This window comes from Pezoporus occidentalis, unplaced genomic scaffold (genome assembly GCF_034315485.1).
Source record: "Pezoporus occidentalis ecotype Australia unplaced genomic scaffold, CSIRO_AGI_Poc_V1 ctg46, whole genome shotgun sequence".
NCBI classification, from domain to species: domain Eukaryota; kingdom Metazoa; phylum Chordata; class Aves; order Psittaciformes; family Psittacidae; genus Pezoporus; species Pezoporus occidentalis.
This window is the reverse complement of record NW_026915791.1, coordinates 4,499,526-4,519,413: the sequence shown is the minus strand read 5'-3', so window position 1 is coordinate 4,519,413 and position 19,888 is coordinate 4,499,526. Positions and strand designations below refer to the sequence as shown.

At 42.0% G+C, this 19,888-nt stretch overlaps 1 protein-coding gene across 1 annotated transcript in view; it reads right to left on the bottom strand.

The window, feature by feature from the left end:
* The window catches only part of LOC134172472 (cytosolic phospholipase A2 epsilon-like), a 33,529-nt gene extending 19,352 nt beyond the window's left edge, over nucleotides 1–14,177 (bottom strand). Inside the window, exons 1-4 of the mRNA XM_062635566.1 lie at nucleotides 14,082–14,177; nucleotides 12,746–12,832; nucleotides 3,949–4,021; nucleotides 210–346 (exon numbers count right to left, since the gene is read on the bottom strand). Coding sequence (XP_062491550.1) covers nucleotides 210–346; nucleotides 3,949–4,021; nucleotides 12,746–12,832; nucleotides 14,082–14,177 — 393 coding nt within the window. The remainder of the gene's footprint in view (nucleotides 1–209; nucleotides 347–3,948; nucleotides 4,022–12,745; nucleotides 12,833–14,081) is intronic.
* Between the last annotated feature and the right edge of the window lie 5,711 nt (nucleotides 14,178–19,888).

Below are 19,888 nucleotides of genomic sequence, written 5' to 3'. Positions count from 1 at the left end.
CTCCAATACTGAGCTCAGTTTCTGGCCCTTCTAAAGAGCTCAATTGAACAGGCATGGGAGCCCAGTTGTCTCTACTGTTAAACAGTTTGAACAGTCCCTTATCACAGGCCATCTCTGAAACAGCTCCTGGGCACAGTTCAGGTCATAGATAGGACCCACCATACACAAAATCTTCAGGCTGCTTCAAGCAGACAACTTCGGCTCCTTACCTTGACCTGACTCTGGATCCTGAAGTAGAAGGTTTCGTTCCACACTGGGTTGTTGGAGTTTCTCACAGTTTTAGTACGAGACTTTTCACATGTTGCAGTTGGCAGCCACAGCGATACGTAGCAATCAGCCTGGGTTACTGGGTAGGGAAAGAAGCCAAACAGTTGTTTATGTGGCAAAATCAGTGGTGCTGCGTGACACTGGAAAGGTTACTGCATGATACCAACAGCAAGTATAGTCATTTAAAGACAGAAATGCCTGAGGTGGTGTACCTTTTTTCAAGATAGCCTTCCAAGAAGGAAAAAGACCACAAGATGACTTGGAAAACGAGGTGGTTCTGTTCTTCCTTGCATGCGTTACAGACAACTGTGATGTTGCACGTAAAAGAAGAGGATAAGAATTTCCTCTTCTAATGAGCCAATTTCTGCAGTTTCCCCAAGAAACACACTTTCCTGCTCTCATGTGTGCATGCACACACACATATTAACCCTCAGCAGTATGATAAGAACCTGAGAGCCTCCTCCACCTTCTGAGAACACCTGCAAAAGGTGCCTAGCTCTTCCCTTCATCTTCTTGCTTTCAGTGATTTTCTTAGTGAGGATTGTGAAAGTGAGGGTTTGTGACAGCAGCTGCAGAACTCCCCCTGTTGTAGGAGACAACAGAGGCTTCCTCCAGAAGGACCTCTTTGAATCAGATATTGTATCTTAACTGATTGCCACCTCCAGAAAGAGAGGGACCGAGTCTTTCTCTGTAAGTCCACCAGGAGAAGGTTAGTGAAGGATATTCCATCCCATTTCTCAAAGGCACTGAAATTAAAGTGTATCTCAACTGGCTATGGCTGAAAATGGGATGAACTTTGTGCCAGGGGAATGCAGTATTTCTTCATGCAGGTTATGCAATATGCTTCATCAACTTGAAACTCTCTCTTAGTTCTTAACAATAAAATGATCCACTGTCACACAGTGCTAAAGGTAACTAACTTTGAGAATGATGTTATGAGACTTTTAAGAGAGACAAGAGATGGCAGCAGTAAATGCAAAGGGCCCTTCAGCAGCAGGTAAGGACTCTGCAGTTAGGTCGGGGGAAGAAGAGCTTGCACATTGACTTGTGGGGAAAGGCAAAAACTCGCCTGCCTGTAACAGGAGCTTGTTTTTGTCTTCTCCTTTTCTCTCCTTCTCCACCTGGCTTTGCCAGGTGTCTCCCTACAGCCACTGGCTCTGTCTCAAACTGGGTGGAGGCTGTATTTTATGATGTTGAAACTGTATTTGCTCAAAAAATGCTTGCTGCTTTTCTGTCCAAGTCAGAATGAAGAACTGCTTGAGAAATTGCACAGGGCATTGAAATACATCAACTGACACCCTAATTATTGGGTTTATAACTTTCAACATTACAATACAGAACAGAAAAACATTTTTAATTCTGTCAAATTTATCCTAAAACTAAATGTGGAGAAATCAACACATTCCTGCAGAGTCAAAATCCCATATTCCTCTGATGGAAAAAATTTGTCTGGAAAATATTCAGCAGGCCCCATTAGCCCACATTTAACTGTCCTTGTCTGGAAACATATCTTCTGTTTTAATTCACTTCTACCTTCTCACCACTCTTATCTTTTTATTTCTTATCTTCCTTCCCCAAACTTTCTTGCTGTGTTAGTTGAGAGGATATTTCACCCTTTTCCTTTTTCTTTTCCTTTTCCCGTACCTTTCCTTTTCCTTTCTCCTTTCCTTTCTTTCTCCATTTTCTTTTCACTTTCCTCTTTTCTTTCCTCTTTCCTTTTCTTTCTCCTTTGCTTTCCTTTCCCCAAAGGGAAGGAAAAGAGCTGTTCTGTCTTCAAGCTCACAGGTGGCAACAACAGAAATTACCCCAGTACCATCCATTTCTCCCAAATAGAGGGCATGACAGGACTCTGAGAATCATGATTCTCAGGGATGTCTCTTCACTTCAGGCATTTGAGCTGCTGTATCTATACTACAGCCCTTTGCCTCCCGCCCTCTTGACACCCATGCCCACTTTGCATTAAGGTTTGGAAGACATACCTGGGTCTTTAACATTCTCGTGGGTACATATCAACAATAAGCAGCATCAAAACTCCACAGTTTAAGAAGGATGTGAAGGTCCTTGGATTCATCCAGAGGAGGGGAACAAAGCTGGTGAAAGGGCTGGAGAGCATGTTCTATGCAAACTGGCTGAGGTCTCTGTTCCAGATCTGTCATCATAGTTTGTGCCTTTCTACAGCTTATTTTGTTACTCTTTCAAGTGTCAGAGACTTTTGCAGAGGATCTAATGAATATCTCCCCCTCAGAGAACTGTACAAGCATCCATTTGATTTTGTGTGACATTTGTTTTGTTTATTGTTTGTTGTGGGGATCTTTTTGGTTTGGGGGTTTTTGTTTTTGTTTATTTTTTTCTTAGTCTGGGAAATTCTATGCAGATAAGAACACTTTGAAGTATTTTGAAGCTGCAAAAATAGGTATTCAAACATGTTTGGTGATCTTAGAACTAATGATACTCATTTTAAAATGTTTCAAATGTAACTGTACGAAATTATGGAGACTGCATGACTTCAGGTTTATCATTGGAGATCAATGAATGTTGGCTCTTTGGCTGGCAAAGTACTCTATTGTACTGATGTGATTCACCAATCTTGTATCTTGACTGTACTTTGAGATACAAAACATATCAACCAATCCTTAATTATATGAATAGATGTAGGAAAACTAGTCAGCTGTGTATTTAATGCAAAATATTGCCTCAGTTCTGCTTGCACAATCTCTTTCTACAACCTAGTTATTTGTGATTTTGCCTTGCTGCCTGACACAGAGATCTGTGATGAGTCCTTGATGAAACCTTTCTGTGTGATTGCATCATCACATGCATGCCACAGCCATGGTCCGGGAGGGAAGTGTGGATGCAGAGAGTGCAACACAATGATAGTACCCAAGATATGGTCAGTATATCCTCCACTCAGAGCTGTGACGCTGCAAAGTCCTCTGATACACCTTCCAGGAAAACGTGAGACAACCACAGGGTAAGATGGGAATGGTACTGCATGGTAAATCCAGAACTGTCCCCTTTCAGAACATATTCCCTGGCTGTTCCTGTGCAAGAGACCATACTGACTATTGCTGCCACTCACAGTGACAGAGAATCAAGAGAGTCAGCAGGGTTACACCATTTCCATTCCACATTCATCCTAGAGCTACTTTCAGCATCTTTTCACAGATGGTCACAGAGCTATATTGATTCAAACTAAACAGTTAACTTGTCTATCTTGTGTGACATGTGTCAGCTTTTTGCACATGTGGAAAGTCCATGTCCTTTAACAAAACAGTGGCATTTTCCTTTCCTGCTCACTCACTTCCCACCACTTCCCTGCTGTGTGACTCACATTTCTGCACAACTGCAAGGCTGCTGCATGACCATTAGAAGGGAGAAGACATCCAGCTCTCAGTCAGCACATTTTTGACAGTATTTTCAGGGTAGTTAAGAATGACATTACCAATCACAATGATTTTAGAAAGCTTTTTCTTGTCCATTTCAACCATGTCAGGATAAAATTTTGGGGGGAGATGAAAGTTTGCTCCTCCCAGCAAGCAGCAAGGACTGACCTGGTTTGTATCAGTTAGTTTACATAAACACTGGGTTAATTCAGAAACACCTGGAAAAGTTTGCTATACAATTATAGAAGAAAACTTGTTGTCTGTACCCTGAGATACCACTAAGAATGGAGATACTTACAGGTGTCCACTCGCTGGACATTTCTCATCCGTATGATCCTTACAGTCAGCAGGTAGCAGGGAGAGGATTCTATCTGGAGAATGGTACAAAACAGAGTATGGATAAACCTTCAGTGGGTAAAAGTATCAAATGTGCAAATTAACAGAGTGCTACAAACCAATAATACAGTTGGTAAAAATTGTGTCAGGCATCTCACACTATTTCTGCAATGAAAACCTGCAACATGAGCTTCTGCAATCAAGGAAGTTTTGTTTTAACATTTCACAAATTTCACTCTCTAATTGCAGTGCCACTCTGAGATTGCTCATCATAGGAGAAAAGAAAGGGATAAATCCTTGTCAGCTGACGCTGCCTGTGAGACCCTTGCAAAACCCTTTGCTCTGGAATTGCAGAGTTCAGCTCTACTCTACAGTATAGCTACAGTAAGTCCCTTGGATAAAGTAAATGCACTGGTGAACTCCATGATGGAGTTGTCAAAATACCAGCAGTCTTACTAAAAGTTACAGTTAATCACCTCAGCAACCAACCATGAGGTCCCATCACATTGAGAAGAGCGCTATGGAGAATACCTGTTGTCACTGACTCTCATGGGATAAACCTGAAGTACTGCTCTCTGAGAGGTGGTTTTGCCTTCTGCTTCAAAACCATAGATTTCTCTGGTTTTCTCTTTACAGTTGCACAGGAAAAACAGTAGCAATAATCTGAGGTTTTGTAAATCACAATGATGAGATAAACCAATGGCTGAAAACTGTTTCCAGAGGGTTTAAGGGGTAAAGAATTAGGTATGGATTGCCTCTGGGGAAAAATGAAGTTCAATAACCTCCTCCAAAACCCCCTTAAGATTGAAAGTGCTTAACTTCTTTTGGTCCCTTTGAATACCTCAGCCATAAACTTCTGTGAAACAAGTCTCCCCAGGCTTCATGACTATGAGGACCTCTTCTTGGTTTTCATTAGAGGATAAGGTGATTTCCTTCTTCTAAGGAAGGTGATTTCCTGCTGGCACGTTCCATAAAGCTGTCTCCAGCTCAGACCTAACTGCAAAAAACTGCTCTGCCAAAGCCAATAAACAAATCAGCATTTCCTGTGGCTGTGACACACGGTCATTTCCTCACACTCCTAGAAACATTTCCACCTGCATAAGTGGTTAGAGCAGAGCCCTCCAAATCATTGTTTTTTGACAACTGCTATTTTTATCAACTGATTTCCTCTCATTTAGGAGCATCCTTCTATTTCTATAGTACTTCAGAGACTTCCTAGAACGTCTATAAACAAGTAGACAAAATAGATGTTAAGGCAGATAAAAAGAAGCTGGAGGAACATCACTTAAAACAATATGTGCAATGCTGCCAATTATTTTAAGATAACAGAGCAAAAAGATCTTACTTTCAGATGGGAAGCCAATTAGGCCTCCTTTGTCACAACAAATTACTTTTTCAATGTACATTTAAAATCCCCTTTTCTCTCTGCTAGGACATAGTGTTATGTTAAAATGTTTTTGCTGAGATCTTAAACAGGGTTAGTGCTTTCACCCCTCCTGTGCGTGCATCAAGAATCCCTTGGTTTCTTCATTGATTTAGTATTTCTTCATGAAATTAATCCTCAGCAATCCACCCACCTTTTATTTCAAGTATTCTTAAAGGAGAAAAAGCCTAAGAGAAGCTGCAAAATTTGCAAACAGCAAGTGATGGAGGGTATGCCCTCAGAGCTACCCCGCACAAGGACACTGGTTCACATTTCAGAAACAGTATAGCCATATTAATGAAGTTCTCCACCCAGTTAATTAACCCTTCTTGTCAGGTAATTAACAAAGGTGGGTCACCACATTCACATGTTAGGAATGAGCTTGGGCACCTCAGCATATGCCCTAGAAGGCAGAAACTCATTGTTCAATAGGATCTCCATAAACATGGGGCAATCCTTGCCGCCATTTATCTCTAGAGATTGTGCAAGGCACTGCCAGCTCCTGGATCAGCTCCAGCTAAGCTTCCTCAGGCAAATGGCATTGCTTGAGTTAGAACGAAGGATTCTGTATTTGCAAAGCAGTTTGAGGTTCTTAAATAGGAGACATTAAGGAAATAGAGCAGGTTGGGATTTTTTAATGATTATTACACAGTTTCTGGCATCTGATCCCCTGTCTCCTGGTTGCCATGTAATGACTTTCTAATGTTAGCCAAATTTCTCCATCTGGCATAGGGAAATCAATTCTCAGAGATGCAGGTTTCATGAAAAGCCTTACTGAAGTGTCACAATAAAAAATATATCAGTAGCTTCACAGAAGCTACAGATATCAGGACCAGTGCTTGCAATGGGGGAGAGGCAGATGCCACCAGCCAGTTACCTGAGAAAGAGGCAGCATTCAGGCATTACTTGTCCTGGCAGCCCTGGTACCTGCTGGTGGGAGTAGAAAAGACAATAGAGAAAGCAGAAATCACCCGGTAATCAGGCCTTGCTAGTTCTACTGCTCCCAGGAGGATTTGCTATTTTAGTTATCTCCAGTAACATGTTAAACAAAAGAAATGTATTTAAATAGCAACTGTGACAACCGTAACGTGATGTACTAGGGTCTAGTTATACAAAGAAACTGGCAGCTATTCATGCATAAAACAAAGGGTAGAAGTTCTGTTACTCTGATTACTTAAAAACTGCTATGATGTCTTTAACAGAAAAAGGGCTGCTGTTATGTCATGATATTCCATATATGGAGGGATTCCCATCATAACCTTGAGTGGTGGAAGACCCCAAGCAGTATTGTGCCCTGGGGCTAACAAGGACATACTACAACCGTTCAGCACCGTCACATCGTAGCTTTGCTTCTGATGAAATCAAGTCTGATGTAGTCACTCTGTGACTGTTTCACTGATTGTCAATCTGTCAGCTTGCCTTCAGCTCGGTGTTTCCCAAATTGTATTGATGTGTGCTTCCTGCACACATGCGTGTAGGACAGCTGCATGCAACATAGCACACTGTGATGCCAGAGCATGAAAAGGGTGTATTCTGCTAGTGTCTCCGTACTCCCAGGGAGATGAAGCTTTACTGAGATTTTCCAAAGAGCTCCATAAAACACAGAGCAGACGTCATATTCTCTTATTCCATGTTTGCACCAATTCCATAAAAAAGAATAACATGGTATGATACTTGGCACCAAGTTCCTGTGTTGGTGGAAGTAAAGGATTCCTCTGTCACGTGAATGATTCCAACTTTCTCCCAGCTGGATGAGTAAGAATTCAAAACAAGAAATTTCTCTGTTGTGAGCACTCTGGTGATGCAGGCTGGCTGCATTCCTGGCAGATTTGTGCCTCCATAGGTCTATCCCAACTCTTTTTAAAGTCACACTTGTATTCAGATGTAGGTATGCATGGAATGCATCTACATTGAGAAGCACTGCTGTAAATTACTTCACTAGTTTAGCTGTATAATACATCCTGTCACATAACAAGTGGCTGTGGAGCTCCAGAACGACAGTTCTCCTTAATGAGACAAAAACCCATGAGACCAGAAGATGGATATTCTTCATAACCTTTTTTTACTTGCCTTTCTCTCAATACCTCTCTTCAGTCTCTAGGCTTCTTTATCTAACAGACTCTTCCACTATGAGCTACTGCTAGCATCATCTTCCCAGACTGTGATATCAATGGTACGGACATTCACCACTCCACCATGTCTACTGAAGACCAATCCAGTTTTGTAATTCCACAACAGTACAGTCAAACGAGTGCTGGGTCAATGCATATTTTGTTTTTCAGTGAAAGCTCTTTGTTTTACCATAGATTTTCAATCAGGTAGCAGAATGTTGTAGCTGCCTTCCCAAAACAGAGAGCAGTCATCCAACAGCACTGATTCAGAGAGAATTTACACTTGAATCTCCAAGGGCAGCCAATACATTCCAGGTCCCAATTGCTGCTCTTTTTAGATTGCTATTTATTCAAAGAAATCATAAACTAATAGACAAGTAATTCAGAGATCCTGAAATTCATCTTCAGTGTATGTGACGAAAACTGTATCACCACCAAAACCCAGTTGTCATCCAAGCACATGCTTGGCTGTTGCTTCTCTACCTGAAATGCAGAATGCCTTCCGTGTGGTCTTGTGAGGAGGTGGCCTTTGTCATGCTGCATGAAAAAGTTTGATTTGGAAGCAGAGAAAATGTTGTGCCACAGTGTGCTGGTACTATCACCTATTTCAGGGCAACCACACTGCATGCTATCCCACAAGCCATCCTGCAAAGACCAGTAGAGGTTTAAAAACACCTTGAGTACAACCAATTTGCTTTTTCAGCTGTTGAAAAAGGCCATTTCTGCAGACCAACCTGAAAATATTTGTGGTATCTCTGAAAACCACGAAAAGAGCTTCCTCTCCACCTGCACATTTTTTCTGCAGTCACCCAACAATAATGCCTCTATCCATTTCTATGTCATCTACTGGCACAGCAGCCTTTCCTGGCAAAGACAGCTTCTCTGCCTTGACTAAGGTCTCCCAGCATTCCTGGCCTGGAGAAGCATTCTGCTGTGATGAAATCACTCACAGGATATTACCAGGGCACTCCTTCCTTCATCTCCAGGTGCCAATTTAACTAGATGGTAGCCAGGGACCAAATCAAACTAAAATGCTTTGCTGCTGACAGTGTATCCAGAACTAGTGGTGTCTGAAGACGTGCCCTTCTTGAGCTGTCTGAGAGTCAGGATTCCTCGCAGAATGCATCCGCGGGATTTCTACACTTGTAATTGAGATGCTTCAGGCTGTGAACATCACTCAGCCAAGTCCTGTCCCAGCCTAGTAAAGCCTATCTCCCACTGCTGTGGGATGGGCCAGTGAACCCCACTGTGGCACACTGCTTGGGCTGAGCACAGTTGGCTGCGGCATTTACCCATGTTCCTGAAGCTCTTCCTCATTCTTGACAGATGCTTTTCCACACTGGAAAAGCAGCCACTCTAATTGCTTTCTTCCTCTCTCTTCTCCAGGCCCTTGGGGCTGTGGCACCTCCATCAAGGGCTGAGGAGCTACACGGGGCATGGTGGGTGCTGAGGACCACTGCTGCCATGGGCTGCTTTTCACAAGCCATGTGTTTCACAGGTTTTATTAGCAACATAACTTCTAATCAGACCGCTTTTTCACCAGAATTAGCAGAAGTCTTGGTTGAGTATCAGTAAATTCAAAACTCCACAGCTGGATGGAAACATTCCTTTCAAGCATATGGCCACAGTAACCCTGGTTTCAGCAGGGAAAATATAACTGTGTCCACAGGAGCCTGACAGCTATGTGCAAAGGCCACAAGAGTTGTGTCCTTCAGATCATTACCTTGTCATACATATGTCCATTTTGGCACTCTGAACACTTTTGAGGAATAAGGCTGTACATGACACTGTGCTTGAAACATGTTTACAAAAAGCAGAATTTCAAGCATTAATCAACACAACATAGATACTCTCAGTACACAAGGATCCCGGCTTTTGCAGAGGTGTATTATCTGACTGATAACTCAGGCTAATTGCATGGCCTTTTTGGTACTGTTAACACTGTACTCCATCTTTTAATGTTTCCAGATGTTTAACAACGGGAATTTTTCTGATTTTGAAAAGTAAGTCCATTTGAAAACACAAAACATCCAATTTCATGTTCAAAATAATTTGCATATGCAGAACTGCAGCTAGGGGAATTGGATAGTCTATGCATGAGAAGACAGAGCCCTTTTATACTGCTTTGCCCTAAAACAACAGAGCAGATCTGAGAGAAAGAAGCTGATCATTAACCATCTGAGGGTTGAGATCCATCATACCTAATTTCAGATAGCTGTAAAATAGGTGTTTTCATCTGACAGCTGCTAGGCCTTTCTGGAGTCTCATCCTAAGCTAGACATTACCGCAGGACATGCATCATCCTCTGAAAAATCCCTATGTCCAGATACTGATTCTCAAGGAAATCTAAAGGTCTACCTCAGTTTTACATTTTGATGCCAAATATGGATAAGACAAACCATGTTTCAAAGCTTTGAGCTTATGGGAAGCAGCGTCTTTTGAACAGAGGACAGCAAGTTTCATTTTGAAGTGGGAGGCACGCTGGAGTGTGTTATTTCAGCAGTCTGCTTTTTGGGCATCCCCGTACCACCACTCACAGGGTGACAGGGGAAGACCTGGGCTCAGAACAGCTTCTGCAGCGAGCAGAGCTGCTTCTGGTGCCATGCTCCTGCAAACACCATGAGGCTGGATGTAGCTCAGGAGTGGTTTCCTCCTGCCTTTCCAGTTGCTGCTGTTGCAGCCTGGGCTGGAGCTGCTCCCGCATCGGGCCCTTATGAGATACAGGGACCCCATAACTGGCACCAGTGCGGACCCAGCCCTCCTGCTTGTCTCTGCTCTTGGTCCACGTGATGGAGTCCAATCTGAGCCAGAGGCAGCAGCTGCAACCTCTTCCTAATCTCTCCATGCAGTGTGGCAGCACCCCACTCTTCCCATGATCTCAGGAGCTGCTTCCAGCTCCCAAAACCCAGCAGAACCCAGGACTCCTGATTTACACAAGGGTGAGAATTTAACTTGCCTGCGCCTCTTCTGTTAAAGGGCCGCTGTTTTCCTAGCTGCACAAGCCCTGCAAGAACAAGGAGCCCTTGCCAGGCAGGGAAATGAGAAACCACTTGACCTGAGGTATGAGGTATCTTATGCTTGTTAAGAAATGGCTAATGCTGAATTCAGAACTATGCATCCATTTTTCCCCTCCCCTTCCCTCACAGTAATTATTGTATGAGACTTGCTGCAGTCCTTAAATATTTTAATATAAGCACTGAGGTCTGAAATACCAGAGCTGGCTCTGCCTAATACTTTAACATGGGGAAAAATACCAGCCAAGTCCTGAATAACACAGATTTCTTAATGCAGATAAAAATCAGCATGTTGGTGTAAAGGCACAGGTAGTACCTGGGATATACTGTGGTATCTTTCTAAGAGATGATCCCTCTTAGCAGACAAAGACCCCCATATTTAAGGCTTCTGGTAGTTTCAGTGGTGAAATATTTACGCTTGAGAAAAACTGAGCAGAAGATGAAAGCATCTATGCATCCTTCACATAAACACATGATATGCTGCAGTAATCAAGTCATAATCATGCAAGTGCATGGGCTAGAATGCTGTTCTGATCACAGAAATTAGAACAGTGCCTATGCAACCAGATGCAAGAAAAACTCAGGGGTTTGAATCTTTTTACTTTCTCTCGTCATGATTTGGTGTTCCTTACCCCTTGTAAGGAGCAGACAGGATACCAAAGACTGATCAGTTCACTGGGTTTTGGCCTGTTTTTACCAAAATTTTCACAAAATCTTTCATCCTATACACAGTCCAGAATTTTTGTACCACCACAGGCTGGAGATACCAGACATGTTAAGCTAAATATTTGCAAGAGGAAATGTCACAAAGACCAAAGCCTGATAGAATATATCCTGAGAAAATACAACATAATCTTATAATGCCAATGATATTTTTTCAATATAAAAATTCTAATACTGTGCAAACACAAAAGATAAACTTCAAAAAGTGTATGTGAAAAAGTAAAAATACTGTAAATGTGAATGAAAATTTCTTTCAATTACTCAGTGCCTAAATTGTACCAGGAATACCTGGTAACTAGGTTATCACAAAGCTCACCTGTCTCCCTGTTTATAGTATTACTTGAACTTGCAGACAAAGCTCCTTTTCATTTTGTTCAATATGTCTGTGTAGATAATGCAAATAATGGAAATATTCATACAATTATCTGCCTCAGCAGCAGATACTTCCTGGGACAACACTGTTATATGAGTCACATTTAAACTTCTCTAATCATGACAGGTAGGAAGCAATGCCTGTACTTACTGCACAGATAGCAAAACAGCCAACTGACAACCCCTACCAAAATCAGTAATTTCTAACAAAAATAAGCCCATGACTGATCTTCAAACACAAGAAATAGCTTTAGAATATTCGAGCATCACTCTGTTCACAAAATACATCATTACAGGTGTACTTTCTGATGGAACACGAAAGTGGTGAAAAATCAGGGTTTAGTAATCCAGGACACACGCACACCCTAAATTGTTAGAATAGATGTTGTACTGCCAAAGCCATTACAGCAGGACAAGCATTGCTATTACTTTCGGCCTTTCAGTCAAAAAAAATACTGTGGAACAGAAAGCTCACCAAGGAATTTCTCTTACAAGTAAGTAAGGGATTAAACCAGTAGGTATTCTGCATGCTCCAAATAAAAGGTAACAGAGAAATACAACAAACAATTCTGAAATTCATAAAGGTGGAATAAAATGATCCTAAAAATAAACTTAAGGGTGTAGCACTTTAACTGCTGCCATCATTACTTATCTACCTGAGCCTTCTCCTCTCTTGAGCAAAGCAAAACCATCACTCCCTCTTTGAATGTGTGCTGATTTTGGCTGGGATAGAGTTAATTTTCTTCATAGTAGGTAGGATGGGGCAAAGTTTTTGATTTGTGCTGAAAACAGTGTTGTTAACACAGGGATGTTTTACTGTTGAGCAGTGACCACACAGAGTCAAGGCCTTTTCTGCCTCTCACACCACCCTGCAGCAAGTAGGCTGGGGGTGCATGAGAGCTGGGAGGCGATAGCCTGGACAGCTGACCCCAAATGACCATTTGCTTGCATGGGTGGCTTTTGCTTTACCTATTACACTGTCTTTGTCTCAACTCATGAGTTTTTGCACTTTTACTTTACTACCTCACTGGGGGGAGAAAGTGAGCAGCTGCATGGTGCTTGGTTTCTGACTAGGGTTAAACTACATCAAGTTCAAAATTCTCTTGTTCATAATACCTTGAAATCTCCATTGTCCTGTGCAGTACTTCCTTCATCTCCTTGCTGTCCACCATCTCTCAAAGAATTGATGTCTGAGTCTTCATCCTGAAGAAAGAAAGAAATAATAAATGCTAACATTAAAACAACAACAGCATCATTATCAGGGTAGATAATTAATTCCTACTTGCAGTAAATTATGCTGAAACCCTAAATAGAACAGCTGATGGTTACACCCAGCTCTGTTACTGTGCTCGGCATGATGAACAAACCACTGCGTGGTTTGGCACATGCAGGTTCACAACCCATATCACGGGTACCCTTTCAATGATGCAGTGAAGGAAGAGCCATGTCAGCTGTGAGATAACCAAAAGGTGCCCCTGCATTTATTCTGTGAATAAAAGTTTGCTTTTTGTTTTGAATGGGATCTTTTGGCAACTTGCTCCTGCTCTCAGGAATATTAAATCTCAATAGAAAAAGTCCCAGAATCTCTTATCCGCGGTTGAACCCAGAGCATGAAACGCATTGCAATTGCGAAATTTTAAATCTAACTTTTCAATTTTTTCAGGAAACTGAAGTTCCAAAATACTTCTACAATGTAGGGTGCCCCCTTTCGAAACACTTCATAGGAAAACACCATTAAAGAACGGTTCCTAAAAGACATGTTGAAAGTGTTCTGTTTCTAGAGTACTTCCTAAAGCAATGCGCCTTTGTCCAGTGAAAAAGCACACAGAACAACGTATAACATACTGCAATTAAAATTACATGTAAATCTGGAAATAACACAGGGAACACAAAGCCAAATGTAAAATTCAGAACAAAAATGGGAATATGTAAATAAAACTAAGTTTTCTGTCCCTATTCTTTACCCTGTCCTTATCCCTTTTTCAATAACAAAAATAGGGTTGCCACATTAATACATGTCATTTTGCTATTGATACAAAAGCATTAAGTTTTTAATAAAAGTAACATTTAATTATGGAAAGAAACAGATCTCTTTTTTTTTAACTGTACATGTGGATTCAGGCTGACAATTCAGTCCCTTAAACATTATTTTCTTCCCTGTTGATCTTTATCACTTTCTCTTCTTTTTCTGTCTCCTTGCTATGCTAACTTCTCTTATTTTGCCTGTGAAGCTAAGAACTTTGGCTCTGGTGGAGTCAGGAGGACTTTTGCCACTGATAGCAACAAAGAGAACATGTCACTTTAAACTCCTTCAGGCAGAAATATTGCTGCTCAGTCCCATCAGACAGTAGGTTTGTACAGTAGCTTGTATAGAAACACTCTCACAAAGCGGGATTTTGTTTTCCACCAAATGCAGTGGACCTTAAGTAAACTTTCAAAGCCATTTTCTTACCTGTAGACCTTTTGCATTATATAACATCCTGGCCTTCCCTGGATCCATGTAGTACAGTGATTCCGGCACCTCCACGGGAAGCAGTTCCTGAGACATGGTTGAGGCAGGATTGACTCGTGTAGGAGTCAATGACAAGTTATTTTATAAAATGAGCTGAGGCTCCACCCATCTCATCTCTATAGGTAAAGGACTCCCCTCCCATTGCTGAAGACGATGGAGCACCAAGAATGACTGCTCCAGGGAAGGATCTTACAGCACAAGCACAGTATCTGAAAGCGATGCAGTACCTTCCTCTGGCTGGATATGCCATCCTGCTGTGTGGGGAATGGCCTGAGCAGAGAGTAACAGCAGCTCCTACGTAGGATAGATTGGGCCCTGGAAAAAGCCTCTGTGTCCATGTCCACTTTGATCAAAGCCTCCACATAGGTGAGGGGACTCAAACTCACTACTTGCAAAGAGGCACTGCCCTGGGCCGCACAGTAACCCCCTCGGAAAGGGCTACCTCCACCACCTGACAGGTTACTACATGGACCTGCAGCTCCCAGCTCCTTCTGGACTGCTCCCATTTCTTCTTCCCAGGGAAGAAAGGGCAAGGAGTGGGCTTAAATTCAACAAAAAAGCAAAGAAATATAGAATATCTGTGCAAAGAAGATAAGAATTACGCTTTCAGCATTTTCCAAAGCAAGGCAATTGAACTTTACAAGGCAACTGCAGGAAATTCATGTCAAGATGAATGCAATATGGTATCCAATAGTTTAGTTTTGTTCGTTTTATTTTACAGAGATTTTGTTCAACCAAAGAGCCTGAACAAAAGAGCACATGAACATCTCCAGGCATACCCGGAGGAAATTACCATCTTCAAACACATAAAAACAAATGAATAACAAACTAGCAGACCTAGTAACAGTAGGCTGTGTCATAGCATCTGCATTTCCAGCATGAAAAGTAGTTCTGCACACTCTTCAAGTACAAGAGCATCTTTTGGCCTTAGGTCATGGTCACACAGAGCTGCATCCTGGAGAACTCCTCTTGCAGCTTTATTTAGAGAACAATCATTCATCTTTTTTTTTTTTTTAGCCTCATTAGAAAAGAAGACCTGATTGACCTTGGAAGACCTGCCATGGGACACTAAAAATAGCAGCATACTTGTTGTTGGAGTAGGCCAGTTTTCCCAGGGCTGATTAGTTCAGAGAACCATTGGCATAAATGGTGATAGCCATTTAGAAACCCCTCTAAAAGTGACAAATCTTAAGAAAGCTGAGATTCCCTGTCCTCAAAGAAACCCATGGAGAACAGCAGATGGGTTCTATGTACAGATTTTCACATCTGCAGAGTTAATTCTTCATTATATGCATACTTCACCATCTGGGATGATCTGTGTGGCCTTCAGTTAAATCAGGGTATTCCGATGCCACCTGAGTGACTCCACACGGAACTCCATTAAGAAAGCTCTGAGGCTGTCATTAAAATCTGAACTAATGTTGCCTAATTTAAAATCTGTATGTACAAATCCAGATGGTCACTGTAGAATAAAAATCAGATGCTCCAAGTGGAATGATTTTATTTCTTTACATTTTATGTTTCAGTAATATAAGTATAGATGAAGCAAAATATCTGCTTCAAAGATCTAACCGTAGTTGTCCTGGCAGCAAAGAGCACACTACTCTCATCTTTCAGTGCTTGCGAAATCTCATCGTCTCTTTAATCTTTACATTTCTTATTCACACTACAACCCAGTTTGTAAAAGCATCAATCATCTGACAAAGTTACCTCCGTTACTTCTGACTGTAGAGACACGCTGTGGAGGAATGGAGCTCCATGACAAACTTAAAGTTTGTCCCATCCTATAATAACAAGAAATGCTATTAAATGTGTTCAAATACATTAGTGATTTCTTTTATCACAATATCTGGTAAGAATGAATCTGCTGATAGCCAGTGTCCTCCAAACACCTTACAACAGCGTACGCTTGCCTAGCATTCAAACAGGCCAGGCAAAATGAGCCTGGGTTTATTCTGGCAAGCTGGAAACACAACTAGGACTGGCTGTGACCACCTTTAGGACGTATAGATGCTACTTCTGTACAAAAAAAACACATTGGAGAGCAGAGCCGAATGGACTTTATGACTCAGATACATCCTCTTCCCACAGGAAGTGTCTTAGACCATCAATTGTACAGTTACTGAAGGAAGAAGATGTGGAGCAGGAGAGGAAACTCATGGGAGGCAGGAGTGCTTCTGTTGTCTGTTGCTTTACTCCTGTCACAGGTAAGAAGGAATCTTCTGGGAAATTAATTTTAAAGCAAGTCTTTAACTAGAGAGTTTTAAACTACTAGAATATATTCCTGTTAGGAACTGAGGAAAGTACAGCACTTTATATCCATTGCATATATACACCAGCGTTTCATAGAATCATCAAGTTATAGAATAATTGGGGTTGGAAGGGACCTTCAGAGGTCCTAGCTGGACCTAGTCTAACCACCCTGCAATGAGCAGGGACATCTTCAACTGTACCAGGTTGCTCAGAACCCCATCCAGCCTTGCCTTGAGTATCTCCAGAATAGCGCATCTACCACCTCTCTGGGTATGCATTTAGCACATAACTGGTATATGGCTCTGAAAATGGAAAGTATTACTTTCCCGGTAGAGAGACTGGCATCACTGTAACTTTTTATACCACTGCACTCACAGTTAGATGTTTGTCTATGTTTCTGTCATGTTACAGTTACTAAGGCATTGGATAAGTTCCAGCACTCACTGTAACAGTCTCTGTATAGCCTATTAAAATTGAAATTCATGCTCCATTTTATCTCTATGAGATTCTGTGTATGTTGCAAATGTGCAGTTCCCAGTGGTTACCTGCACAGTGAGAAAAGGCCCTCTGCTATGGGATGTTCTCTGTACTCGGAGGAGGTTTCCCAGGAGTGCAGTAAACTAGAAGAGCAGTTGCCAAAGTTTTCTGAATCACTGTTCACTCTCCACATTTCCAGATTACATGTAAGTTTATCATCTCCTCATGATCCAGAAACCAGTATGAGGGCAGTGTGACCATTGCAGTGCTCTCTTCTGTGCCCCAAACCAGCTGCGGGTTATAGGCCATCAGCTCCCACGTAAGCAAAGATCCTGGACCACAGCTTAAGAGTGAAAAGTTATGTATTAAGGGTCTACAAAGGATTTTCTGAATAATCTTCTGCACATGAGACAGAAACATTTAATCTGCAACAAATTCTAGGATATCATATAATTTATTAAATCTCAAAGATAAATTACTGCATATGTTTACAGATCCAACTCGAGGAATTTGGAGCACAGGTTGCTTTCAAGCTTGGTTGGAACAGTTTTGGATGTCAGCCATCTGAGTAGCAGAAATTGCAAAATCATAGAATCATAGAACTGTTAGGGTTGGAAAGGACCTTAAGATCATCTAGTTCCAACATCCTGCCGTGGGCAGGGACACCCTACGTTAAATAAAGGAAACAACTATCAATTGCTCAAGATTTAAAAGTGCATATTAATATATGTAGTAACTTGCAGCTCCTTACCTGATAGTTATCAGCCCCCAAGCACACTCCATTATCTTGGTGGAAGAAAGGAAATAGGAGTGGAGCAAACATTTCATATATTTACAAGTAATTTACAGATTATTGGCTGAGAGAGGGAAGGGTGCAATAAGTAGGTGGCAGGAAAAGTCATACTTCTGGAGACTGGGGGACCATCGGTATTTAAGAGCAGAGAAGACAGAATCTAGAAAGCACTTGCAGTATGCGTTTCAGACATCTGCAAGCCCTGAGCAGTCAGAATCTCAGCAGTAGGATTTAATGCCATCACATTTTCCAGGTTAGTTGCTGTTCATTTTAATGGACCAGCCTATCAAGAATGCTTTGAAGAAACTGGAGGAGAGATATACCTTTATTTCCATTCTCAGTGTTTGTCACCACTGCCTTTTTGTTCCTGATTTCCTTTCTTTTTTCCTTTCCCTGCCATCTTTTCTTTCCCAATGACTTGACAATGAGTTTCCAAAATATCCATTTCCTTACTTTGCACTTGGAAGTGCTTTTTGGATGCTGCAGGTGTGCTAGGCTTCAGTGGGAACCCTGCAATGGATAGGTCTTCAGGAGGAGCTCAAAGGCACAGAAGTTCAGTGGCATGAAAGACACAGCTTTCACCCACTGCTACCTGTTGGCCAGCACACTACGATCAAGGCATGAGGAAACCTGCCTTGCTGGAAATGAGGCCCTGATGGCTTCCTCTGCAGCATTATCACCCTTGTAAGGTGGTGGGATATTGCACGCACAGAGCAGAGCTTTACATTTGAACAGGGGTTTGGCACAGGGTTTCTCAGAAGGGAGTCCTGCTCTACCACCCATGTTCTCCTGTACCTTCTGGGCAGACACATGGTGCAACCTGTAGCCTCACAAATGAATAACTCAGATTGTTTGCAATAATCTTTTGTCTGATTATTCTTTGTGCTCCAGAACAACGTAAAATGGGGCTGTCAGCCATCCCCATTAGCTTGTTTCCTCAGCAGCACTTACCTGACAGGACTGTCAGAACAACTGTCTGAGTACACACATGCCTCGTGAGTGGTTAAAAAACCCCACTGCTGCTTTCCTTAGGTTCCTATGGGCTGATTCACCTCACTGAGCTGCCCAGCTCTCCATGCACCTTTGTGATAATCAGAAGGGCTGGGGCAAAGGTGCAATTGCATGCTAATCCTTCACTTACCTACAGATAATGAATAGGTAAGAAGGAAAAGCCAGACACAGAAAAGATGCAGAACATATTATTTACAATTAAGGAGGTCAGCGTAATAGTGTTTGTAGTTCCTGTTATTACAGCCACCAAGAGTTCTGCCTTTTAAAACAAGAAATATCATGCTAACTCTTGTTGGTGCTAACACTGTGATACAGAGTAGGCCTGGATTTTTGCAGTGCTTTCCCCACTCCAACCCCTCCTGTTTATTTCCTTCCTTGGAGTGATAATTTGATTAAATTACTCCTATTTCCTGTAAAAAAGGACACTCCCAACCTGCAAAGCTAAAAAAGATTTTAAAAACCTGCATCTGAAGCTGTTACCTGCATTCTTTCCATACCTCAGTACAGCCCAGAGGCTAAGAATGGGAAACATATCCCCTTAGCAACTGAACCAGAGCAAAAGATGCCAGAAGGGAAAGCCTCCACACTGGCCTAGAAGGACTGGCAACCAAGACCTTCTGCAATTAATTAATAAATTTAATGATAAAAAGCAAGCTGAACCCAACAAATTAACCAACTCCCTAATTAACAGACAAAGCACCTCTGCTAAACATGGATCAGGAGAGCTGACTAGATGAGATTCTGGAGAACAGGCCACTGCTGCAGAGCAGTCACCTGGAGAAAACTTTATCTCAGAGAGGAATAAACCAACTGCAGATGGCATGATGGCACTGGTATCCTTCCCCTCTGCTTAAGAGCATTACTTAGGGGTTGCTACATATCTCTAGGTGAAGGCACCCATTGTCCCAGGCAAAGGATGGCTGGATGGAGGATTAAGCCAGACCTTTTTCAGGGTCTACAGCAATGCAGGATCTTTAAGTATTTTCATGGTAACAGCAAGGACCTTGCTATGGGACTCAGGTGGTTGTGGGTGTATCGGAAAGAAGAAAGTCATTGATGTTTGAGGACTGAAAGCAGAGAATTGACAAGGAGATCCAGTTGTTGTCCAAAAGCTTTAGCCATGCCGAACCCACCACTTGTGTAGGACTGGCCAGAATGCCAGGAGGTGGGGTGGGATCAGCCCCTGACAGGTACATCAGAGCATGCCTTAGTG